The 26,258-nt window shown below is 40.5% G+C and overlaps 2 protein-coding genes across 5 annotated transcripts; one reads left to right on the top strand and one right to left on the bottom strand.

The window, feature by feature from the left end:
- Positions 1-227: 227 nt before the first annotated feature.
- LOC102196294 (spindlin-Z-like) lies at positions 228-5,611 on the top strand. Of its 2 annotated transcripts, none has more exons than XM_005721171.1 (5): positions 228-328; positions 952-993; positions 1,720-1,979; positions 3,920-4,153; positions 4,526-5,611. In XM_005721171.1, the coding sequence occupies exons 2-5, from the start codon at positions 974-976 to the stop codon at positions 4,729-4,731; spliced, it is 720 nt and encodes a 239-aa protein (XP_005721228.1). In that variant the 5' UTR covers positions 228-328; positions 952-973; the 3' UTR covers positions 4,732-5,611. The 2 variants fall into 2 exon arrangements, with proteins under 2 accessions (XP_005721228.1, XP_005721229.1); XM_005721172.1 differs by lacking the exon at positions 228-328 and adding an exon at positions 352-826.
- A 13,937-nt stretch (positions 5,612-19,548) lies between these two features.
- LOC102195635 (fizzy-related protein homolog) lies at positions 19,549-25,382 on the bottom strand. Of its 3 annotated transcripts, none has more exons than XM_005721169.1 (14): positions 25,180-25,382; positions 24,411-24,483; positions 23,810-23,938; positions 23,584-23,647; positions 22,737-22,867; positions 22,552-22,637; positions 22,275-22,458; positions 22,078-22,143; positions 21,475-21,577; positions 21,156-21,340; positions 20,804-21,037; positions 20,414-20,518; positions 19,744-19,836; positions 19,549-19,625 (listed from the first exon to the last, which is right to left on the bottom strand). In XM_005721169.1, the coding sequence occupies exons 2-14, from the start codon at positions 24,477-24,479 to the stop codon at positions 19,584-19,586; spliced, it is 1,491 nt and encodes a 496-aa protein (XP_005721226.1). In that variant the 5' UTR covers positions 24,480-24,483; positions 25,180-25,382; the 3' UTR covers positions 19,549-19,583. The 3 variants fall into 3 exon arrangements, with proteins under 3 accessions (XP_005721226.1, XP_005721227.1, XP_005721225.1); XM_005721170.2 differs by lacking the exon at positions 25,180-25,382 and adding an exon at positions 24,666-24,861; XM_005721168.1 differs by lacking the exon at positions 25,180-25,382 and adding an exon at positions 24,582-24,649.
- Positions 25,383-26,258: the final 876 nt, after the last annotated feature.

Below are 26,258 nucleotides of genomic sequence, written 5' to 3'. Positions count from 1 at the left end.
TAAAACGTCAAAATTTTGAGCTACTTAAAAAAAGAAATTCGAGTTAATAAGTTGAAATTTCCACAAATATGACTCGAAATTTCGAGTTATGGATACTTTTTTAGTGGCGGAAAGGGGCTTCCATAAAAAATATGGAAACCTTGCATGTTTGTAAAGTTGGATAAAATCAAAAGGAAAAATTTACAGTTTACTACGAAACCCATAGTCCTTTGCGCGCTATGCGTTCCTCTTGGTAGTTGTAGTCAGCAAATCCGTCTCGTTTCCGTGTGTCTTGCTTTAGGTGGAGGAATCTGCTCTGCAAAGACAAACACGTGAAATTATTGATCAGGTAGGGCAAACAGCTTATTTTGCTGGCTCTCGCCTAGTGAACTAGTCGACCACAGATGTAATATAAGCTATTTTTTCATGTTCAGCCCTTATTTTTTCCGGTAATCCAGAAGCTGCAGACAGGGTGCGAAATCAGCGCTTACATGGCGATGCATTTCCTTTTGTTCAGCTAGCTTACGTGCAGAAATACAGAAGCCAAAATCTTACAAATGTTTCTCGTTTAAAAAAATGAAAGGTGACTGAGGGGATTTCCTGGCGTTAACCACCTACGTGGTCCAATTTTAGACACACTGTTGCTTGGCATTTCCGACGGCACTCCGAACGGCGGCGTTTATTCAGCTAGCCTCGGCGAAGTTACACATTTATTAGCCATAAAAACTTAGCTTTGTAAATATGTAACCCGTAGTCGTGTTAGCATTCTTAGCGTTAGTAGCGGGCTTGTCGCAGTAATGTTGTTTACATCCGGTAATGCTTGTTCGCATGGATGTGGTTGATTGAGGTGAGGGCTGTAAACCTACCGGGGAACTTGAGTTTGCTCCTCTTTGCCAGAAATATTCTGATTATATGATCACATTTCATCAGGTCCTGTTACACTCATCAAATGACTTGTCTTGTTTCTCACAGGGTTGTGTGAATTTATGGAAACATGTCAAAGAAACGGGGCAGGTAGGCTCATTAAGCAAGTCAGATTTAACACCTTTGACCCTGCTGTTACATTGTGACACAGTACACACACACACACACACACACACACACTCACACAGATTTCACTTTATACTTCCCTTTAAATGACACTGTAGTAACATATGGTCAGATCATCAGTCAGCACTTAAATATAAGCTTAAACGTTTACTGACCTGGAAAAGATGGCCAGTGGTGACCAGTTGTCTGTAACCAGTCCATCCAGAGTGCTTAGATGCTAATTATAAATATTGTTATTTGAGCTTGTTTATCAGCATAGCAGGAGCTTTTAATTATTAACCTGGCATATTGTAATCTTGATAAGAAAGCATATGGGCCACTTAATTTTTTTTTTAAAATGTTTTTGCTGTCTGTTTATGGTATAGATACAACAGCCAACCCTCTACATTATTTTCACACAATATCTGTGAAGTTAAAGGCTTTAAAGATTCAGTATTGTAAAAGACGACAGCTCATGGCAGATTTTACTTTGAAGCTCGACTTTGAAGTGATGGCTTTGAATATTAAATTTCAAATAGTTTCACACTCATTTGTTTATGTAACATTTTGATAGTTCTCATTGTTTGGGTTGACTGAACTCTCTGTCATTAGAGGTAACGCAAACAATATACTGATGGAACAGCTTAAGTTCATCATACCCGCACTAACGTATGAATGCTAACGTGGCGCTTGCTCCATTCCTGTTTACAGGAAGCGCAGCAGTGGAGAGCTGAGTGAGAGCTCGGCGTCGACCCTGAGTCCGGACCCTGACAACCTACTGGGCCGCAGGATTCAGCACACCTGGAGGGAGAAGGGCAACGTAACCAAATGGAAGGGCACAGTTTTGGAGCGCCTGTCTGTGAACACCTCCCTCTACATGGTCAAATATGACGGCTTCGATTGCGTCTACGGAATCGAGCTCTTCAAAGACAGCCGGGTATCCAACCTGCAGGTCCTGGCAGAGAAAGTTGGTGAGTGTCATGATGAAGCTCTAATCACTGATACTTTGCTTGAATTTAAATGTTTTATAGTCAATTATTGAAGTTTAAATGAACTTTGTCATGTCTGCAGTGCATCACGCTGCATGTCACGTTTTTGTATGATTCCCTGTTGAATCTCGTGTTGGTGTTTATCTCATTTAGGTCTGAGGGGATACACTGTGAAGCAAATTTGCCATAGCTGTGCATTAGCCGCCTCGATTAAACCTAAAATCCCAGTCGAGGATAATGCGCATCACGCTGGTAGACACGAACTTTGTTTCCCCTCTGAGGTTTATTGCACATTCTCACTAAGGGTGTGGATTGACGCATCATTTGACTCCACTTCTGCTTCAGTCAGAGAAATAGGCATCATCGAATGCTTAAAAATAAATAGCAAGAAAGAGTAGAGAGGAATACTGGAAGAAAATCTTTAATGGTTAAAATCCATGTATTTATTTTGCCAGTCGTACACTTACTGAGGCTCTTTGTTTCTGATGTGGCGGATGCATATTTGAGCCATTAAACTTGATTAATTTAAACACGATACATCATTCAGTGCACCTCTAACGTAACAGGTTGCTGAGAACATGTGCTGCTATGACAGGAGAAAGCTACATGATCCACTCCTGCCAAGAGTATGCTTTCAACATTTTATGGTGCCACGTTTTTATCTGTTTGCACTGATATTTGCCTTGCTAAATGCAGGCTTGTTTGTGTGCAGCCTTCCAAAAAACCAGCAGGGCATAGCTATGAAGCTGTAGAAGGCTTATTGGTTGAAAAAAAAAAACACTCGGCTGGCTCTGTGTGTGTTATAATTTAGTGCTTTTCTTTGCTGCCTGAACACGAGCAAGAGTAGCCCACTCGTGGGTTTTTTGTGGCACTGCCCTCTGGTGACATTACATAGCCACAGCATGCAGATGACCGTCTGTAAAGCTGTGCATAGGCTCTGCGTAGGAGCCGTTATTTACCCTGGTGATCTAGTCAGGTAAAAAAGAAAAAAAAGAGCCACCTTTGTGATGTTGAAAACTCTGGCTTTAGGCTCTACATGACTCGCTAATCTCTATTCATAGCACACCCTCAGGTGTGGTGACGAACTTTGTGTATTTAATAGCAACATAACTACTGCTGGTTACACAAAACACACCTCTCTCTTTTTACTTGAGGACCGTATTAAACAGCATAATAATTTACCAGCATATAAAATGATTTAAATTTCAGTGGCTTATTGGTTTATATCAGGATACCTTATTTTACATGGTGAGATGTTAATATGTTATAACTGCACATTTAACCCCTGAGATATTTTAACACAAGAAAAAAAACAGTAAAATTTCTGCAGTACATCTCAGTTTTTATACATGAAATAAGAAATGCTGCTGAAAGAAGTCTGCGAGCATGACTCTGGGCTTAAATTGTTAGAAATAATTGTGTAAAAGTTCTGGTTGCTCATTACCCAGACTGTCCTATAAATATAAAACAGAAACTTTCTGTTAATTCACAGAAATCTGACCATAGAGAAAACAGAAATTTCACCAATTGTTAGTGTGAACATTTTTTTCTGTCTTTTCATTGTTTATCCATTAATAAATTACTTTGGTGTATTATGAATGCCCACCGGGGAGTCTTTATCTGCAAGAAAACCTGTAAAACATATAAAAATATGTCCAGTGAACCAGATTGGCATCTTGGGCACCTGGGGCCTTATTTTTGACACCGCGGCTGAACATGATGACAATCTTTGTCGTTCTTTACTAAGAAATAGTCTTTTATTTTCTAATTGAAAATGTAAAGCTGGCAGCATCAGAATAAAGCATTGGGGGAATTATAATGTCATATAAAATAGATTTTAGTGTTTTCATTTATCCTGTCGTCTTGGGTCTGTAAATTTTTTGGATTGATGGACTCATTGAAGTGTCTTCTCATTTCCACAGTGAACAATAAGATCAAGGTGCCTCCTGGGGCGGAGGAGCTGGTGGGTCGAGCAGTGGAGCATCTGTTCGAGAAGGAGGACGGGGAGAAAAATGAGTGGCGAGGCATGGTGTTGTCCCGGGCCCCAATCATGACCCACTGGTATTACATCACCTACGAGAAGGACCCGGTGCTCTACATGTACCAGCTGTGGGACGACTATAAGGACGGGGACCTGCACGTCCTGCCGGAGTCAGGTATGGTAATGTGAGCTTCGCTGTCAGTGTGCATAAAACTGTCAGTGTTTTATATTTCCGATCCTCCTGGAAAAGTGGGAGGAAGAGAACAGGACAAATTTACATAGTCTGCATTGCAAAACACTCCAGCATCTCTGGCTCGTTCTTCTCCTCCTGAACATTTTGTTCAGAATTTCTGCTTAGTTAGGAGAGTATGATCTGCTGCTTTAGAGGAATTTATTCATGGATGAACTGTGGCAAGCACAGGTGGTGGGTTAAAGGTCATGTTCAAACGACAGGTAACAGGCTTGGAAGCCTGTTGCAAATAAACGTATGTGGCTGAGTAAATGCTGTCCAGCACGGCATCATGTGGTTTTTCTGTTTGCCATCCAGAGAACAAACACCTGCTGCCAGCGGACAGGAAGCCAGGTGAGGAGCCAGAGAGCCTCGTCGGGAAGCAGGTAGAGTACGTCACAGATAACGGTCTGAAGAGGACGGGTTTGGTCATCTACCAGGTCCCGGCGAAGCCCACCGTCTACTACATAAAGTATGACGACGATGTTCACATCCACGTCTACGACCTGGTGAAGACCACCTAGTACTGACTGTCTGGTTTCATCTTCAGCTGTTGGCTCAAGTTTTACCCCAACAAGTCGTTACCTGTTAAAGTGTTAAAGGTTTCAGCTTTCCTCCAGTGGGAGGCAACATGCCGAAAAGGCCATTTTTTTTTCTCATCTTGTCCCATATGGGCCTGCGTCATTCTATGATAACAACACATCTTTGTTTTGATTCTGAATTTTAAGTTGAACTTAAAATATGGCACTTAAAGTCCTCTTCCGTGTAAATAAAGCAGATCTGAGATCAGCTGTGTAGCCCAGCAGGTGAAATCGTAGGCGTTGCTGTATGGTGCGACTCCCAAACTCAACAAAAGTTCATACAACACATCAAACTAATGTTTTTCTTTTCTCTTTCTGCTTGTGTTATTTATTTGAATCTGGAATATCTGGCTCTGCTGCTGGTAAGGAAACAAAAAACAACAAAGAAAACTGTGTCTGCTGTGTTTCATGTGTGTCACTTGGTAGGCCTCAGTTTGTTGAATATAGAAAACCATGTGTGCTGATTTCCCATCGCAGTGAACTCAGATTTCTGTTGACTTGTATAAGCATTAATGAGACTGGTGTCTCGCGTGAATATAAAAACAGAATAAGTGAAAAATCCATGTATGATATTTCTGTTCCGTTTGATCATTCAAACTGTCAGTTTTTCTACATTAAAATATATCAGAAACACTGATGTTGATGTCAAGTTGTTTGAGACGGTGTTTGTGCTACGCACTATTTATGTAGTTCAAATTGGCGACCAACAATGTTTAGTATTTTGGACTGAAAGTCTTCATTAGTTGCCAAAAATGAATGAAATACTGTTCATTGTGACCCTAAATATGTTTTGTTCTGTAAATAAAAAAAGACATTTTTATGAACGTACAACAAAGCTGGTTGTATTTTCTTTTCCAGATGTTCCCTATTAACACGTTCATCTTGAGCGCTGTTAATATTTATGTCCAGGAAGCATGATGCATGAGTTTAGCCAAACAGAAAACACTCACTACTCACTCATAAAACAAGTCAGACTTGAGATTTTAGAGATGAAAACTCTGGTTAAATAACCCGAGACACCAGAGCTTGTTGATGGAGCGGTTGACTTTGCAGGTAGCCAGATTTTAGCTTTATTCATAAGGAGAAGCCTCTCTTTAACCCACAGTTCACTCTCATCCTGTTTATTGGAAAAACAGACTCAGTAGCTACTACACACTGGTGAATCAGCTGTACTTTATCCATTGAGTCACGTGGTTACCATGGCTGAAATAACAAATATCTGTGGATAAAGTTTAGTTCTCCTGAGCCAAATTCCTAATTAGCTTCTATTTAAAGGTCAGGAAATCAGGGAACAGTTATTGACCTACACAGCTGATCATTTAGGATGAATAGAATGTAAATATTCATTTATCTTACAGCTAAATGTTATTATAATCCCTAGTGTTTATCTTAAAAATGTTAGTTTTTTCCCCATAAATTGGACTTTTAAAGCTTCCTCTGATTTTCTGTGAATATACTGGGAATAACTGTCAGCAGACATTCACACACAGTCCGTTCTGCATGTTTTAAATGCAAACATTGACTAGAAGATTACTTACAACTTATCAGTTAATCATCTTTTGCTGCTTGTGTTTCGTTACTTAAATGTATATCATGCTTGTAAATTTTTCATCACCACCAACAACAAGAGCATTAGAGAAGACCCTGCACAAATATTTGCACTTATTTAATTGCCAGACACAATTGTTCTGTGTCTGCTGATCAGTCGTCAGGCCCTGATCTTCTTGACCACACATGTAGCCACATGCGGACTCACTCTTCCTCCCCCGGAGTCTCTCCGAGGTGCCAGTTCTGTGGTGATGGGTGCCAGCACAGACATCGGGGAACAGTTGGCATACCATCACGCCAGGCTTGGTGCCCAGATAGTAATAACAACGAGGAGGGAGTACATGCATTGCGCAAGGTCTGTGCTCTTGAGAATGTGTCTAATGCAATTTGTCACCTGTTGTGCACTTCCTTTTACACATCCATCACTATTTTTGACCATTTTCTTTCCTCGTGAAACCATCTGCCTTAGTTGTTGGCAACAGTTTTTACTGTTTAGACATAATGATTACTCTCAAGTATCTTAGATCGTGACTCTGACTTTTCTCTGCTACAGTGTGCACTAAGTGCTTTCAGTCTTAACTCAGGAGAATGAGAAAGCATGAAGTGTCGTGGTATCGCTGCTGTGCCAGTTTCTGTCTGTGCTGTAGGTGTGAGATGTTTTTGAGGGGTTCATGGGCTCAATCAACGAGAAAGACCTTTAAATGTTGTTATTTTTTAATCAGTAGGAATCAGACTTTTTTATTTCTCTGTCTCATGTAACCTACAATAGCGATCACACCAGAAATACAGCTAAAAAGCATTTAAAATAGCCACAGTTGCTGCTGAAAGCTGCCTCTTCCATTAGATTAATAAATATTTTTCTTTTTCATCATGGGCCTAAAATTAAGAGGCTGAAATGAGCTACATGAGGTTGCATAGCACTATCCATACACTCAATGAATTATATGAAAGGCTGTTGTGAGAGAATCCTCCGATCTATTTTTTTCTTCCTTTTATCATTATTGCAGTACCTTCCTCAAAAACCTTGAAACTTTGTCTGCATTCTTATTGGCCAATAAACAAATGCACTTGACTCTTTTGTGTTGCTTAGCAACACAAGCCAGACCCTGATTTTATATATGAAAAAGCAGGATTCAGCCAATCTGGAGACTACAGGGTGCAGAGTGATGGAGACCAGCCATGGTGCATTTTTAATTAAACCATTGCAAGCATTTATGAGTGAAAAGGGTGGAAGGCATTGTCTGTGGTCAAGATTATCAAAGCATGGTGACATGGTGACTAATTTCAGTTTCAGAGACAAAGATGAATGTAATCTGCATGACGGTTACATGTCAGCTTTGGATTTTAAGCAGTCCTTACTTTGTACTGATCTGATTCAAATAAAGTGAGTTTTAATTCATTTTAGGTGGGCTTGACCTTTCTGTCATAAGCACTTTGTTAGCAACGAATGGCAAAGATGGGGATTATTCAGGTCAACCGTGCAGGTAAAGAGAACAACAACAACAACAAAAGATAAGTCTGTCTCTACGTTTTCATGTCTGTCTTGTCTTAATTGTTTTTACAATTTATTTAGTATAGATTTGTCTGCTCTTGCCCCTCTCTGCTTTTATTCAGCAACTGTATGCAGCTTCTCATGTTAGAATTTTACATAATGTGTGCTGGTTATTGTGATTAGTGTGACTTGATTATGTCTCTGTCTCTTATTTTCTCCCCTCTGCATTAGTTCAATTCTCCCATGTGTCTGAATATGACAAAAAGACCAAAGTGCAGTGGAGCACAGAGCAGGTCTGGTGTCTTCCGTGCTGTGTGAACACGCCTCTCAGTTTTCTTAGTGACTGTAGATATCTTACATTTGCTCAGGTCTGTTTGCTGATATTAATCCAAGCTCAGAAAAGGATCAGAGTCCACCTCATATACAGACCAAATACTGGCGGCCAAAAAAAAGAAAAGGAAAATCTTATTCTATAATTATTTTGGACCTACTGGGCCCAAAGAACTGCGAGTACGTTCACAAGTCAGCCTACCGACACTTGTTATAATATTTGATGTGTGATAACTATTAGAACTGGTTTTGTGGCGCTTTTACCCTCTGGAGTGCATTAGAAAGCACACACAAGGCTACACGACTGTAACGACCTCTTCTGGTGGATTCACTGTCTGGTCACTAAGTAGGAGCTCGTATTTTATTCAGTGGGTCACTCACAACTTTGATACATACTAAAAAAAAACTACAGGAAGTAACAGCCTGTTCACAGAAGGATTTAGAGCCTCCTTGTTGATTGATTGGCTTATATTCATTCCTCTGTCTCAGCTGAAGACACTGTAGTTAATTGGACACAGTGATTCCTCAGGGATCTCCTCTGATCTTAGTGTGTGTGTGATAGAAAGAGTGAGAGCCAACCTGTTCAGTGGTGCTGATGTGACAAAATACAGAAATACAAGGATCTTTTTTTAAAAAACAGGTTTTATTTTGCAGTGTAAATAAAAGAAGTGCCATTTATTCCCATGTGTACAGATTAATGATCAATAAACAGTTTGAACAAAGCACAACGAGAATGAGCAAGCCCGAAAAATAGACGTAGAAAAATAATACTGGGCAATTTTTTTTATTTTTTATTTTTGTTTCTTGTACAAAGGGCTTTATAGCATTGTTATTACAGCATTTCCCTACGTGGCTTTTATAGTGTGTGATTCACTCGCTTAAATGATGCTTTTGATTGCAATTCTGCTGGTAATTAACATTACTGTGCAGCGAAACTCCTTCACACGGAGCGTGAATCAGAACATTTTACGTGATGTTTAAAGGGCAGGCTTCATATTGTTGCCTGCTGAATAAACAGGAAATTTCATCAACAGTGCCAACAATGAAACGTGAACGGCTCCTGAGCTGAAGAGCAGGTTCACATTGACGTGAAACTGAAGTTCACTGCTTGTGCTGAGAGGCAGACTGGGACTTGTTGTTCTTTGATCAGCGTCACAACAAAATCACTAGTCTTCCACTCAGCACCACCAGCACCTTCGACTCTTTTTTTTTGGTCACATCCACATCCCCTGCTTCCGCCTGTAACAGAAGAAAAAGAAACAGAGGGGGCCTTTAGATGCTTAAAAAAATCTTCCCCTTCACTCTATAATTGTTGAACATGAGGTATTGATTTGGCACCATTAGTGACACAGGCTTCAGAGCTGAAGAAGGTTTCAGGACATGCATGTGTCTCAGGTGTTGCAGGACACCGGCGAGTGGCGTGCTGGTAGGTTGCGAACTTTAGATGTCGGAGATGGAAACACAACATGCATTTCCCATCTCTGTGTTTCCCCCCCCAACCCATTTCTCTCTGAAGCCTGTTGACATTCCATCCTTCCTTTGTTGTTGTAATGCCAACCTTTCAGCTCCTCTCAAAAGAGGGAGACAGGAGAAGGGTGGGTGGGGGGCACAGAGAGAGAGGGAGGAGAAGAGCACAGCACTTAGAATAAACGCTGTTCAATGGAAATGTGAACGCAGGGCATCAACTCAGTGATTTGTGTGTATGTGTGCGTGTTTTCCCCCTTTCTAATAGGTCATATTTGGGGTGGAAGAATAGCAGAGAGAGAGAGACATACAGATTGTCCTGCATCCCCAGTATGTTTTTGAGCTGGTAGCTATGCAACAAGACTGGGAGTCAGTGGAGGAGGGGGATGGGAAGATGGGGACAGTTAGTGAGAGGAAGGAAGCACGGGCGGAGAGAAAGGGGGCTCCTTAAGTGCAAACTAGAGAAAAGAGGAGTGCTGAGCGGAGACAGCCCTCCATTTATACCCAGAGGAGACCCTGGAAGAGATTGTCAATAATGTTCATGGCACTAAATCACTTCATTTGCTGTTGCTCTTTGTTGCCCTGGCGTTCAAACCATTAAAAAAAATAATAATCATGTATTTAGTTTCTAAACAGCGACTTAATTGAATGCACGCCGTCAGGTTGCGTTAATATTCAGCGATTGTGCCGACACGGTTTAAAATTAGCTCTAAAAGCCACAAATAAACCTGCTCTTCCTTCCAGATCGCAGCTAAATGGAAACGATTAGCCCTCGACGTGGGAGCTGTCCAGTGTCTCGGTGCTGAATGACGCCCTACTTTTTTTCTTCTTCTTTTTTTCCCACGTCCATCTCTTCCTCAGCATCTCGCCTCGATTCCGGCCCGGGAAAAACATGCCACCTGTTGCTGCACCGAAGTTTTCTCTCTGGAGGTTATAAAGCCAAAAGACCTCTGATATCAGACTCATATAATCGCCAGCGATCCCAGTTTTGAAGTGTAGTAAGGTCACTTGTCTTCCCCCCACCTCTCAAATCACGGCAACATGACGGCATGATAAACATTTTCCCTCAGGCGAGGCAGGAAGAGGAGGAAGGGGTTGTCATTTAATTTCCCTTAAACGCAGTCGCTATTTTTTCTTTTTTCTTTTTGTCTTTTGTTTGTTTCCCTTGTAAGCTACGACTTATAGGATTTCACATCATCTCATTTGCTTTTCAATCCTTCCAACTGAAGGTGGAGAGAGAGAGAGAAAAAAAAGACAGGCAGCTTAAATAAACGATAGCAAACAGCACATTAATTAATACCCAGCTAATAAGCATTGGTTTAAGAAATCCACTCACCGTTCATCGACGGGAACAACAGGTGATGCCGACATAACATTCGTGCAGCGTGTTCTGGATGAGTAGCCGAGGCTGCACCTCTTTCACTGTTGGCTTTTCTATTGAAATCGGCCACAATCGGAGCCTGTGCGCCCTCCCATCTGAGCGCCACGTAATGGTTATCGTGATGTTACTGGGTAAGCTCGAGGAAGATGGATCAGTGTGTTTATATACGTCTGCTGCCCGGAGAAGACAAGGGGGAGGTGGGACGATGACGAGTGACGACTGCGAGTGGAGACCAATTGACGTGATTTTTTTTTCTTTTCTGTTTTTTCAGACCTTGTTAAGGGTGCGGCTTAAACCAGCAGCCAAATTACATTATGTGAAGGTTAGAGAACCATATGAATAAAACATATGGCGGGTGGAGATGTATGTCGGTGGAAAATAGTATTATTGCTGCTACTATTTTTATTTAAGGGAACGCTTTTGCTTGATTTGCTGTGAGTCGGTGCAATTTTGTGGCCTGATGTCAGCGCGTAATTCTAAAAACCCAAACGGTGCAATAAACTTCACCTGAGCCGGGCTTTGGTGGAGAGCACAGATGTAATGAAATTAAATCTGAACGGTGAGCTCGAGATTAACATTTACTTAATTTGGAAAGGTGAGTTAGTGGTCGTGGGGAGGGCTGTGGAGATTACATGCCTCGAAGCTCAAGTGGTGTGCTTAGGGGAACAAAGCTCAATCCGGTTTAAATTTTGAGAAATTTATGTGAAAATACAGAAAACTGTGACCAATTAAATGGCATTTTTTTATGAATATAATAAAGAAAATACAGCTTTCAATTCTAAAGTTTTACATTTTGGGGTATGATGAAAAAAATGTAGGTTCTAACATTTTTTTAATACAACTTCAAATGAACAGCTATGTATGACATATTGGACCTTTTTTTTAATACAATCTTGCTTCAGTTAATCAAAGTTTGTGCACATTTCAGTCCATTGCAGCACCTCTATTCCTTGATTTGACTCTAGAATACTTTGGTATGCGTAAGGGTTTATGCTCAATTCAGTGACTGTAAGGTGCAGAGGTCCTGTGGCTATAAAACAAACCCGAATCATCAGCAATCCACCACTGTGCTTGGCACTTGGCATGAGATGTTTGTGCTGTGTTTAGTTTTCTCCAAACGTGGTCCATTATGACCACATACTTCCATTTTGGTATTATCTGTCCAATAGACTTTGTTCGGATACAACTTTGCAAACCTAAGTCTGCTGCCAGGTTCATTTTAGAGAGAGGAAAGGCTTTCTCCTGGCAACCCATCCAAACAAATCATACTTTGTATGTCCTTTTCTAATTATACTGCCAATTAGAAACTTAGAAACATATTAGAAACAATATGTCCTGCATTTACTTAATTTTAAGACCTGCGAAGGACCAGATTTGTTTTTTGTTTTTTTAATTTTAATAAAGAAACTGGATTAGGTGCAATTTTCTTTTTCAACAACTGTACAAATGCTAATGTTTTTCATTGTATAATAGTGTTTTTCTTTCGTTGACAAGCTTAAAGACTGATGGAAATGAAAATGTTCAAATCTTAATGTGTGAGTGTTGTGATCGTTAGGCAGTTTTAACTCACTGGTGTTTCGGCTTTGATTGTTGTGGATGTGTGATGTGGTTTCCAGTGTTTGTGTGGCTGACAACGGTGTTAAGGTTCAGCTTGCAGTGGGGCATGAGCAGCGTTCACCTTCAGGCTAGTTGTTAAAATGTTGATACAGTTCCTGTAATTATGTGCTGTGAGGAGTATGGGGAATTATAACAAAGCTGAAATCTTGTCATAGTTCAAGAAAGAAACAAAACTGGAATCGGGGTACATGTTTGAGGACATGCAGTTAGATTTTACAGTAATGAGCTGCTAGTTGTGATTTGAATAGAAACACTAAGTAAAGGAGTATAATAACAACTAAACATTAGGATTAAGCTACAGTCCCATGGCATGTTTTAGTGCTGTTGTGCTTTATGGTAGGCATACTGTAAAATAACGGTGTTGCCACAATGTACTCTGTTTTTCTGTAATGCTGAAATTCTCATACAATAGCCGATGGGATTTTGCATATGGTATGTATTAATAAACATAAAGTAAGTAAACCCTGTGATGTGAAACAATTAGCAAAAACGAGAAATGCCCGCAGAGAACAATATGCATAAAAGTTTTAAGATTACAGAATTGGTGATGTAGATGGTAAATGAACAGGTTCGTATACAGTGCTTTTCTACTCTACCTGAACACTCAAAGCGCTTCATGCAACTTGCCTCAGTTACCCATTCACACAGGCACGTTTCACTTTGTTTTCTATCTTACATTCACAAACATTCACACTCCAATCGATGCATCACAGAGCAACGTGGGGTTAGTATCTTGCCGAAGGATATTTGGCATGCAGACTAGACAATCCAGTGATCGAACCACCAACCTTACAATCACCTGCGCTAACCTCCTGAGCTACACTTTTAATAAAAGATGTAGTCTATGGGAAATGCTCTTTTCAACCTTTGCATCCTAATAGTTTCTTAAAAGAAAAGAAGATGTCAAGGTTAGCAGGATGAAACAAAAAAGGAGTCTTGTATCCGTCTTTGAGGACAACCAAATCAAACACAGGTTCCCAGAAGACCTCTCATAGTCCATACTGTAAAACGCACCCAACCCACCTAAACATAACATGTTTATCATCTTAGAGACACAGCAGAATGCTTGACAGTCATTTCTGCATTAGAGCAACAGTAAATGCAAATGGCATAAGAGTCAAATTATCCAATTACTCACAGTTTTTGACCTACTTAATAGTTCAGTGTCAGTGAATTGGCTTGTAGGGGTCGAACGTGATTTCAGTTTGCAATCTCTTTTTAAGTTTTGATGTAATATTGTTTGGTTTTGCCGCTGTAATGATTCCAAAATTGAGCAGCTCTCTGAGTCAGCATCAAGCAGCAATGGTCCCGTTTGTCTTCATGCCTCCTCGCGCACCTTATCTGGACCAGAGAAAAACTGCAACGCTCCTCACTGAAGCTATTAAATAAATACATTGGAGCATCCATAATTTTGATCTGCGTAAAAGATTCCATTATACCCACTGTGAATTATATTTTATAATTAATAACTGTTAGTAAACCTCAGCGTAGGCTATTAAGAAGCTTTGACTGTAATTAGACACTATTACCTTTTTATGAGAAAAGGGAGAACTATTATCGTGCAACCAGAATGATTTAAAAACTGCAAAAAATCTTGAGCCCTGCTCATAAGTTTGCATGTTATCAAATCACGTTGACAAGTTAAGTTTCTCGCTCTACTTTCACATGAACTATAAAATACCAAAAATGAGTACAAATTCTCATTTCAGGTTCCCAAAGCACAGTGATGTCTGGAAATTATCTTGTCAGTGTTTTGCCAAAACCCCCGCCTAAAATGTGATATTTACAGTGACATGCAGGGAAAAGGAAGAAACTTTACTTACTGAGGAGCAGTTTATCATCAATCCATCTTTTCTTTTACTTCCTTTATCCAAGTTAAGACCACATGAGGCGAGAGCCTATCCCAACTGTCAGCTGTCATACTCCCTCCGCTGGTCACCAGTCTGATGCCGAGCAGAAGCCTATCCCAGCTGTCATAGCGTAAGGTCTATTGCAGGACAAACACATTCATGCTCACCGTCTCACCCATGGTCACTTTTGAATCACCAGTTATGGTAACGCCACGCGTGTCTATGGACTGTGGGAGGACGGAGAGAGAACCCTCACAGACACGTGGGGGAGCATGTAAACTCCACACAGAAAGGTTTCAAATCCAGGACTTTCTTGCTGTTATTGTCCTAATTTAAACTGTTAAGAAATAAAGATGCTTAAAACTGGCACTTGCTTATCTTAAACAATTTCACTTATTCATTATTTGATTAATATTTTCCATTAAAGAAATCTCGAACGCCAGTCCGAGGATGTTTCCCGAGTCCCCTGAAAAACATTTCATCAAAGTTTTTAGGTTGCTCGATTAAGCTCTTCCGCCCCAGTGAGATACTGAAATAATAGCATTTTATCTGACGCTCACCATCTGACAGCTGGTCACACTTTACAGGCTGAAGAAAACCATCCTTACCCATCCACCATCATTTTATGGATACCAAAGTTCTGCTGGGGTGACTGACGAGTGTCAGTGGGACATGAGTCACATGAGTGACTCTCTGTGCTCTTTTCCTTCTAACAAAATGACCAAAGAAGAAACCTGGGTGGCTGCAGCTATCACACGAGCTTTGTTCCTTTGATATCCCTGTAAAGACTGCTTATCAATGAAACTCAAGAGTCAGGCTTAGGGAGGAACCTGGGGGAATATCATGTTCGCTGTCTTGTGAGGCTTTGGTTGTATAACGAACCACGCGCTCGGTGCCTCTTGATAGAAACATCAGGAGGTAGGATTATGCATATTAGCGATCTCCCTCTGTTCTCCCCTCTGCTTTCAGGGCTTAATGTTAACATCTGCACAGTGAGCGAGAGCCACAGATGAGCTGGAAGACTGTGCTGAAAGTCTTCCATTCAGATGATTTATCTGATCACTATAATGGACTATGCATGTTATTTCGATGACATTATAATGGAGTCTGAAAGGGAGAGAGGCTTGGGCTCTTTGGTGTTGATAGAGCTGAGTCACTTAGGCCTACACTACTTGATTTTCATCACAGAAAAAAAGCAACCACTTCACGAAAAAGACCTTTAATTTTTGAAGCCACTCAATTAGCAGTGATATTTTTCTTTCTTTCTTTTTTTTTTTTTGTCTTTGTTTGTTAAGCTCTACTTATTAATAGTCAAATTCCAACAAAGCTGTGGATCATTTCAGTTTTTTCAAATTAAAATAAAACCAGAGCAACATAATTATTCAACATCAGCCATCATTATTCATGCATTTGGACCCTTCAGCTGTTGTTTACACTGATAAAATCCATTTGCTGTTTGAATGTGTAAGAGGGAGTTTGGATAAGCAACAGGGCACAAGCAGAGGTGTGGGAGCTTTGGGAGGCAGTGAACATTCATTATTTTTCATGCTCTGGGTCAAAACTATGCTTGTGTGGGCTGGGCTGGTAATATGATGAAAATTTGCACACTTCCTGGAAACCAGGTGAGGCCGCGGGATGTTTTCTGGCTGTTAAAAGCTCCCATTTGAACAAATATGGTTTTAAACTGAGGGTAAAATGAAACCACATGCCCCGTGGGGTTTGTCTGGTCAGATTTTTACCCTTTCCAGAAGCTTGTTATAAAAACAACCAATGCTGTTAATATCAAATTATTCCTCTTTTGAATGTAAGATCTGATCCTTACCTTTGAGGTAGCTTTGTTCAGGTAGATTCTGCTGTATGGTAGCGTCACTGAATCACTCATTTTGGACCAGCTCATAGGATGGCTCCCTCTGGTGTTCACTTTTAGTTCTGACATAACTACAAGACAAATATGTTGGGAGGTGTTTGGATAAGTGACAAAATAAGTGAAAACCCAAAATAAGAGAGAAAAACACTGAATCAAAACACAAAATCCACAGACACTTTGTTAGGTACAATATTTCAGGTGATTTAAGTGACTGTGGCGTGGTTGTTGGTGCCAGACAGGTTAATGTGAGTATTTCAGAAACTGCTAATCTGCTGGGATTTCTGGTCAGCAGGAGAAGACCACAGTGGTGGCACTCTTCTCATCTAAGAACAGGAAACTGAGATTATATTGCTATAGCTCTATTAAAGTTTTAACTGTCCCGAGGACCTCAACAGCTACAGGCCGGTGGCTCTGACATCCCACCTGATGAAGAACCTGGAGCGGCTGGTCCTAGCTCAGCTTCGCCCCCTGATGAGCTTATCACTGGACCGAATTCAGTTTGCCTACCAGCCTGGCACTGGAGTGGATGATGCTGTCATTCACCTCCTACATCATTTAATCTCTCACCTGGAGACCACTGGAAGCACTGTGAGGATTATGTTTTTTGATTTCTCCAGTGCGTTTAAGACCATTCTTCCCTCAGTTCTGAAGGACAAGCTGGAGAACACAGGAGTGGACCATCACCTCAAAACATGGATACTGGAATACCTCACCAATCGACCACAGTATGTGACAACTCGGGGTCTGACAAGGTTGTCTGCAGTATGGGGCCCCACAGGGAACAGTTCTGGCTCCATTCCTCTTCACCATCTACACTGCAGACTCCTCTCACAACTCCACTCAGTGCTTCCTGCAGAAGTTCCCTGATGACTCTGCAATAGTTGGCCTCATCACTGATGGGGTCGACAAGGAATACGGAGTGCTGGCCCAAGGCTTTGTGGACTGGTGCCAGCAGAACTACCTCCAGATCAACACTAGTAAAACCAAGGAGCTGGTGGTAGACTTCCACAGGCACAAACATTCTCCACTGCAACCACTAAACATCCAAGGTATGGACATTGAGGCTGTGGACAGCTACAGGTACCTTGGTGTTCATCTGAACAATAAACTGGACTGGACTCACAATTCAGATGCTCTCTACAGAAAAGGGCAGAGCAGGCTGTACCTGCTGCAGAGGTCTTTTGGAGTGAAGGCCCGGACCTTCTATGACTCTGTGGTGGCCTCAGCCATCTTTTACGGTGTGGTCTGCTGGAGTAGCAACGGGCCAGCTCTGTTCTAGGATGCCCTCTGGACCCAGTGGAGGTGGTGAGTAACAGGAGAATGGTGGCTAAGCGGTCATCTCTGTTGGACAACATCTCCCACCCCATGCAGGAGACTCTGATAGCACTGAGAAGCTCCTTCAGTGGCAGACTGCGGCACCCACGATGTGGGACGGAAAGATTTCGCAGGCATTTCCTTGCTGCTACTGTCGGACTCTACAACATGGTCTTTGCAGATGACCCCACACACACACACATCCCATACACAATTGTAAATTTCACTCTGTCTCTCCGATGTGCAATAGTACCAAGTGCAATCTTCCCAATATAAGAAAGTATTTTATTCTATTTTTACTGCTCTTGTACTTTCTGCCATGACCAAAAAATTTCCCACATGTGGGACTAAAAAGGTTTAACTTATCTGTTTTAACTGTAAAACAGTTTGAAAATGTTCACATCTCAGTTTAGAAACCAGAATCAAAATATTTTGTTCTCTAAAAATTATATGATAAATAAATTCATATAAAGGATTCTTCTCCAAATGTAACCAAACGTGTAATAACTGAGAATACCTGCAAACTAAAGACACCCTTTAGTTTAAACAGATGATTGTTTGGTTGGAGCACAAAGCAGGAACGTAAAGTATTACTAACAACTTGAGGAGTAGTTACAGTCCAATAAAACAGCACTAAGTTACAAGATATGGCAATTTAATTGTTGTTCATGTTCCAGTACAGAAATTTTTTCTTTTTTAAACATTCTTTCAATAACTGAAGTTGCCAGCGTTGTCTTTAAGTGACATTAAAATTTAGAGTTGACCGTCAGCTCCCTTCAGACAACCTCGCTAAGCAAACCTTTTCACTCTGTACTCTAAACTTTCACAAGACAAATAAATAGCGCTTGTTCAAAGGTAGGTGACTGAAACATTCAAAGAAAACGTGGCAGAGGATATGAAATATTTCTCCAGATTAAAAAACAAAGTTCAACAGCATGACTGCCTGACACAGAAGAAGTTTGAAGTAGCAAAAAAATGAGCGCCCCAAGCTTGAATATGTTACAGACATAGCACAAAGCAGAAGTTCTTTACACAGCAGCATTTCACCATCTGGTTTAATCACAAATGTTTTTACTGTGCGCTAGCGGTTGCTGTAAACTACAATGATAAGCCAAAGCTATTTCCTTTTAATTTTCCTTGGCTTGCTTTTCAATTAGGAAAAGATAATCTCCCAAAAACAAATTGTTTTGGGGAGATAATGAAGTAATGCTTGCCATGTTTGATTATTATTTTCAATAACTAAAATAAAAATGTCATTTTTCTTAAAAAACAAAAACAAGAGAGATCAGGCTCTTTCACTGAATCCTTGTTAACTATTAGCAAAATGGCACAAGATTATGAATCTTTTTATCAGTGTACACGAAACATTATTGCCCCTCAGGAAAAGGTAACGCAAGCTTGGAATTTTTTTCTGCAAACCTGAACAAAATCAAACTTGCTCCACAGATCAGACCAAAAAACTGCAGTTATGCACATGAAATTAAGTCAACCAGCCTTTGCAGCAAATACGTCGATAACATATGTTAAAAATGTAAAAAAAAAAAAGAAAAAGAAAAAAGGAGCAAAAAACATACAAACAACAAAGAAACTAAACAAAAACAGAAAATAAATAAACGATCACAAGGACAAACTCAATATTTGGCAGGTATGCACAACGTCTGTTTGCAGACACGGGGAGATAAAGGCCCCGAAACTGGAGGCGGCAGTGGCTCCATCATTCAGGAGGAAGTGGAATACTGTGTGCATCTCTTCTACCCTCGATACTCGGTCTATGTGTCTCCTCTCATCTCATCTTCTGCTACAACTTAACTAAGGCCAGTCGAGGAGGACCTCTGCAGAGTACTGAGGAGAGTGTTCAAAGAGGCCCCATTTACACCAGGAGACATGCAAAGACAAATTCCCTTCCTGTTTTTATTCCCCGTACAGTGCAGACTACCGGATCCTGGTGAAGAGGTTTAACACAGAGACTGATTCCTGAAAGAAGGAAGGTGGACGTTAGACAGAGACCACTACAAAAATAACACGCAGGTGATGAAAACTGCATTCAAGGAAGCCCAACACATAGAAAGTGAGAAATGGGAAGAAAACATGCCTTGGTGGATCTCATCTTGCTAAAGACGTTCCAGAACCTCAGAGTTTCATCTCCAGCCCCCGTCACGATGGCCTCCCCATCAGGTGACATAGCCTGCATGCAAGTTATTATTAAACACTGAATATGCACCACTATAACAGCTACATCATTTGCTCTGGGATTAATAAAGTATTCTGATTCTGATGTAATTACAGGAATCTGAAGTGGGCACAGGAAGGATTTTATCATTTTAGTTTGCTTTAAGTGTAATTATTTATTAAAATATAATTTTTATACTCCTATCTAAAGTTCACTATATTTGCTTTCAGCACATAAAATATTAATTAACATCCTTCTTAAGTTTACATGTGCATTCCTATGTATTAATTGTTGGTGTAAAGCCAAAGTGATGCACAGAAATCACTCACAACAGCACTTACCCAAAACATCAGAAAGAGGTAGAAAATGTCAGTTTCACTCATTTTTTTATTTTTGAGAAGCTCTGTGTCAGTGTCACCCTTTTACCCTGGGATATCTAACAGCGACACTTCTTAAAGGGTCAGTCAGTGAGTCTAGTTTTATAGGATCATTTCCTTACACTTTTTTTTCTGTGACTATTTATTTCTGCTTTAGTTTTATTTTAAGTTAAGATTATCTTTAATTTAGTTATAAAGGAAAAAAATATACTGACCAGGTAAAGTACTCTATAGGAATGCCCCGTAAGCTTGGCCACTTGAGTTAGAGACGGATACTTCCACACGAGGATCTGGTTCTGGGAATAACCGTGCGTGCTGACCTGCAGAGGAGGAACAGTTTTTTCCACTTATTTAGCTGGCAGGTTTGTCTACCATCGGATAAAAATCAACAATTCCACATCACTGCTTCCATCGTATTTTCCAGCCAAAAACACACGCACAAAAGAGAAAAATAAATAAAAACTGAGTTGAATGCTACTGAATAGCAAAAAAACTCCTCACCAATAGCCCTAAAATTAACCTTGGTGTATGTCCGTATTTAAGAGCAGATGCATGTATTCTATTTCACAGGAGCAGAGTGCAGTCAAAGACATGGGGTGTCTCACCAGTTCATTAGTGTGCTTGGACCAGGCCAGGTTGCAGACCTGAGAGCCGGTGTCTGTACACTGCAGAGGCTGGCCAGTCAGAGTGTTCCAAAAGCGGATGCAGCGATCGGCTGTGCCTCCTCCAGAGGCCAACAGGCCGTGTTGGTGAGGAGACCAGGCGATGGCCTTCACTGCAGCTAAGTGCTCCGTGTACTGCTGCACTGGGAGGACACTTGAGTGGTTCCACACAAGTAACTGCAGACAGCAGGTTGCAATAACAAGAGGACAGAAAATTTTTGGCGTTTTTTATAAAAAAGGGACCCCAATAAAAATGTGGCACAGACAAAGGCATTGGGCGAGATTCTCTGCACACCTTGTTATCATTTCCACCCGAGGCTAGAAGCTGGTGGTCTGTGCTCCACTTGAGCCCGCAGACTTCCTGTCTGTGTCCTTGGAGCCGACGTTCTGACTGGAGAGGCGGTGCCCTGATGTCCCGCTGCAGGATCACCCGATCACGACTCCCAGACGACAGCTGGTCGGCATTCCATGCTAGAGCACCTAGAAGCAGGGAATGACGACCAGGGGAGATGATTCACCGATCATGAATGAGAGATGTTGCTAAACAACTGTGTGAAAATAAGTGAAGCTTGAATGACTGTCTCTGCCTTCATTTCCATAGACTTTCAACTTACCCACTCTGGCTGTGTGTCCTTCTAGCACAGAGAGCTTCTTCCCTGCTGCTGCATCCCAGATTTGTACATAGCCTTTGTGGGTGCCTACAGCTACCAGGTTACCCTAAAAACAGACAGCACACTTTGAAGATGACACTGGCAAGTGGGAGTCTAATCTTACAATGGCACAAAAATAGGAGCAAGTGCAAATACCCTCAAGCCTTTTCTTAGTTACATCATAGGTTAAAAGCCTGAAATCATAAATAAGCTTGAATTTCTTTGAAATATCCAGACATACTCTTGTTTCATGGCAGACCTTCAAAGTGAACCAATTATGCTTTTCCTTACTTTCTGTCATATATTTCATATATACCGTTGTGATGGTGAATTCTCAACCTTGCATAAACATATCCAAAGAATCGATAATTAAAGTCATATTTTTAAAAAACAATAACTATGAGCCCAAACCTCAGGCTGTAGAGTGCTCTGAACACTCAGTTTCTGGCAGTTTTTCTGCTTTCAGAAACTGTAAAAAAAGGCCAGCTGTGCAGGCTTTATTACAGCATTGTTTAAAGTCCTGGACGAGAGCTTGCAAAGACAAGAATCAATGAAAGAAAAACACACCCTCTCTGACCAGCCCACTGACGTCACAGAGTCTCCTTCTACAGAAAGGTCACAAAGACGAGTCACCTAAAGTTTCGAAAAGTGCCAGACAAAGGAGACAGATTAATACGAATGTACCAGGAGGTAGTTCAATTATGTCTTTTTCATTAAGTATGACACACTATCACAGGTTTTCTCAGCTAACATGTCACACACACCTGGCTGGTACAGGCACTCCACAAGTAGACACAGGTACCCAGTCCCACACTGAGCACATTCAGAGAGGACCAGTCCACTAGGTTGAGGTAGAAATCATCTTGAAGCTCTGGAGCGTCCAGAACTTTGAAAGGTATTTTAGAAATCTTGCGTGTTGGTTTTCGTGGCGATCGAAGAAGTTTCTGACTGTAAAGCACAATAACATGTAAGCAACACAGTCAATTTTTCTCCCCATATTAAGAAATGGCACTTTCACGTTTAGCTGGAAATTTTAATTACCTGTTACTACTGACGGGTGATAGTGAATAGGGAGAGACTGTGTTTCCATCCTCGTCGGGAAGAGCTCTCTTGGTACTTACAGAATACTACAACAATCAAACAGATTATTTCTAACGCAGACAAAACCCACCGTAAAACAAAAAACACTTAGCCAGTTACAAAAACATTATTATTATTTTTTTTACACTAAAAAGGCTCCTCTTGGCAGGCGTAGATGGCTGCAAGCGACGATCTTCTGACTGGGGGTCCTGGACTTTCTCAATGCCTGCTCCTAGTAGCTCATTTTTCAGCAGAGCTGAGTAAGCCAGACCGTCCGCTGAAGACAAAGGAACAGACAGAGGGGAAATCAAACCAGGCTGTCGAAATGATTAACTTCAAACCCTGTGCTCCCTTTGCAGTTTCTCAGCTCTCGCTCACATCTCTGAAGATCAGGGAGAATTTTCCACTAAGCTTTGTTTAGCCCTTATCTGCAGTCTCCATGAGCCTGCCCAGGCTTAGTAAACAAGAGAAGGTCAAATTATCAAGTTTGACTGGAGCAGAAAGAGATACCTGTGGAAATGAACTGAAAATGGATAAAACTCACACCTAAAGCACATCTACAACACAGAAAAACATATTTCACTTGGGGATGGGAAAGCGAGTAACTATCATGATAATTATTCAGTAACTAAATATCATGATAAAATATAGGCTAAAGTTTTTTTTCATCATCTTTTATCCATTACGATACCCTTGAAAAACAAAAAAGAAAAACACACACCTAAGTGTGACATATAACCAACCTTATTTTGAGCAAATTTACAGCACCATTAAGAGCTTTCACTCTAATACTAAAGTCTGAATGAACAAACACAGGGGTGAAACTAAATTCCAACTACACAAACATTCAGACAGAAGCTAAAGTAAAGAAAACTGAACACAAAGAAAATGCAAAAACAGATTTTGTCTCATTCACAATTTAAATGCTTGTGACAAGAGAGGTGCAGGTGGAAACACAGTTTGTCATCATTCAAGAGAAAAGCAATGGATTACCTTTGTTGCTGTCAGTGGTGCCATCTTTGGTTTTCCTATTTTGATTGTGCGACTTTTCAATTTCCTGTGTTAAAATAATCATAATGAATATATGATCACTCTCAACCAATTCTGTAAACTTAAGTATTAGAAAAAACAAAGCAAACACTTTAATCTTGAGAGCATTGTTCTTTTGGTAGGACAGGCAGAAGAGTGCTTGGTGTATTTGCTGTTGTGGCAGACTCACATTAATGCGATGGAAGTTGACACTCCAGTTGGCTCCAGCCCGGGAGGGAATGAAGCGATCACCATGCTTGCTAGGAGAGGACAGGGGGGAGCTGGTGGGTGTCAGAGATTGCACTGCTCCTAGAGCTTTCTGCACAAGGGAAAAGAGAAGACAGCATTGTGGGTTTTTTTTTTTTTTACTCTACGGCAAACAAACAGGCCTCGGAGTGGATTTGAAAACTCAATAACGGAACAGGAACATAATTTAGATGGCAGATGGTGTGTTTTTTTGAGGTGATAACAACAGGAGGCAACATTCACAAAAGCCAGTCTTTTGGCCAGTAAGGTCTTGTTTTTACTCAACAGTGGTGACAGTGTCAATAGACTGCCATGTGAAACCATTTTTCCCTTATAATACATGGAAAGCACTGCCCTCACGTCCCTCCTGGGAGGGGATATCATCATTTAAAAATTAAGACAATGACCTTATTCAAGATTACTTGCAGATTTGACTAGTCTTAATTAGACAGCAGAATTAGCTTTTGTTCAGAGGATGAACATTACTTTACATACAAGGAATCAGACAGAATAGACAAAAAAAAACAAAACTTGTTTTTACTTACAATGGGACTTGCATTCTCATTTTGGATATTGATCTGTCTGAGGAGCCTGCACTCATAGTCCTGATCCATGATCCTGAGAACAGGACAAGACCACAATAAAGTTCATTCACAAGATGCGTTCATTGACGATGTGTTTATCCTATATAGGAAATGGCACCGTGTATAAGCTACCTGTCAAACATCGGCATACACGGTGTATTTGTTGTTAGATAAATAAACCCGTTATTCAACTGATTTAAAACGCTTTGAACTTACCGTTTATCAAACGACAATGCTAAGAGTCACCGACATGGAGCAGTAATCCCCAGAGGAACTGCTTTGTATTGATCAATGAGGCAATAAAGCTACATTAAAACCCTCCGGAAGAATTACAAAGATAAACCAATCAATAGTTAAAATGTAGAGTTTTTTGGTTTCATTCCATCTCCAACTAACTAACTAACTAACTAACCAACCAACCAACCAACCAACCACCGACGTGTAATTAAATGACATACCAGTACCTATGATCAGCTGCGACTGTGGACTCTGACATGCTAACAGCACTTAAATTATCTTTATGATAACCTTAGTCTTGTAACTTTGAAACGCAACCCAACAGCAGTCATTTACTTGCATATCCCACAAAGCGAAATACTGCTATCTCTGGTGATTATCGCTGAAATACGAATAAAGAAAATCTAAATAATCCAACGACCCAGCACAGAAAGCTAGGCTAATGCTAACGCTAGCTCAGCTGTGTAAAACAATTTATCGTATTAGCACCTACCTTTCCCCCAGCAAACGCTTCCCCCCGTATGCACTGTTAATTTGGTTCTCGTAGTGTTTTCTAACTCAGTTCAAATGTGTTGTTTTGTGCTTTTTACCCGTAAAATCGACACACACAGAATACAAATGTTTTCTTTTGCCGAGCATTCAATTTAGGCTCGCTAAGCATCACGGGAAGTGCGTGACGTCGCTGTTTTTGAAACACACATTTTCCGTTGTTAAGGAAACGTGTCCGACTCGACTGAACGCTGTCGGTAAAACCTGACCTCTGGGTTTAACCGGCAACCGAGGCTAAACAAGATTATAGTCTCACCAGTTTATAGTCAAAGATTTAGCACATGTTTCAAAATGAATAGCAGTTCAGGTCATGCCACAGAGAACAGAATCTCAAATGCAACAAAAATGCGATTAAAAAACATACATTTTAATATTTTACTTTCTTACACTGTGGATTCATGTTTGAGCATCAGCGTTGATACTAAAATTTATTTTATTTCCACTTTCAACGGTGATGTATTTGCATGATAGTTAAAAAAACAATATGACAAAACATCAAACACCATTTAGTGAACAAAAAGGTTTAATTCAATATACTTAATAAATAATTATTTATATAATGTGTGTGTTTCCAGAGGCCTGTACTACAAAGCCAGTATCTTTCCATTGTCTGGTTTTTACTCACCTTAACAACAAAAGAGATGATATATTTGTAAAGTTTAGACTGGCAAAGTGAAGCTTATATAACCTTTATCTATCCAGATAAAACGTCCCATTGGCATTAAAAATATACTTTTTTGTAAGAGAGATCTGGCCAAGAGGGCAGCAGAAATTAAAACAAATATAACACAGATGTATAAAAATATTTTCAGTGGTTGAAAAAGGACTGCATTAATTACAATGTATAATGCAGTCATAAAGATACCAGCAAAAACCATATTTTCTTTTTTTATTCATAACTCTTTCATAAATGCTGTTGACTACTGTCTGTTTACAAGTATAAACCATTACACACACACACACACACACACACACACACACACACACACACACACACACACACACACACACACACACACACAC

The sequence above is a fragment of the Pundamilia nyererei genome, unplaced genomic scaffold (genome assembly GCF_000239375.1).
Source record: "Pundamilia nyererei isolate P.nyererei 1_Seehausen unplaced genomic scaffold, PunNye1.0 scaffold00004, whole genome shotgun sequence".
Lineage (NCBI taxonomy): Eukaryota > Metazoa > Chordata > Actinopteri > Cichliformes > Cichlidae > Pundamilia > Pundamilia nyererei.
This window is presented reverse-complemented; position numbering and strand designations above follow the sequence as displayed.

Excerpts from the sequence above, each read along its gene's own strand:
- LOC102196294 (XM_005721171.1), top strand. The coding sequence starts at position 974 with ATGTCAAAGAAACGGGGCAG. Across the intron at positions 1,980-3,919 it reads GGTCCTGGCAGAGAAAGTTG|TGAACAATAAGATCAAGGTG; the intron begins GTGAGTGTCATG and ends TCATTTCCACAG. Across the intron at positions 4,154-4,525 it reads GCACGTCCTGCCGGAGTCAG|AGAACAAACACCTGCTGCCA; the intron begins GTATGGTAATGT and ends TTTGCCATCCAG.
- LOC102195635 (XM_005721168.1), bottom strand. Across the intron at positions 22,638-22,736 it reads CCAAGAGGAGCCTTTTTAGT|TATTCTGTAAGTACCAAGAG; the intron begins GTAAAAAAAATA and ends TGATTGTTGTAG. Across the intron at positions 21,341-21,474 it reads AGGACACACAGCCAGAGTGG|GTGCTCTAGCATGGAATGCC; the intron begins GTAAGTTGAAAG and ends CCCTGCTTCTAG.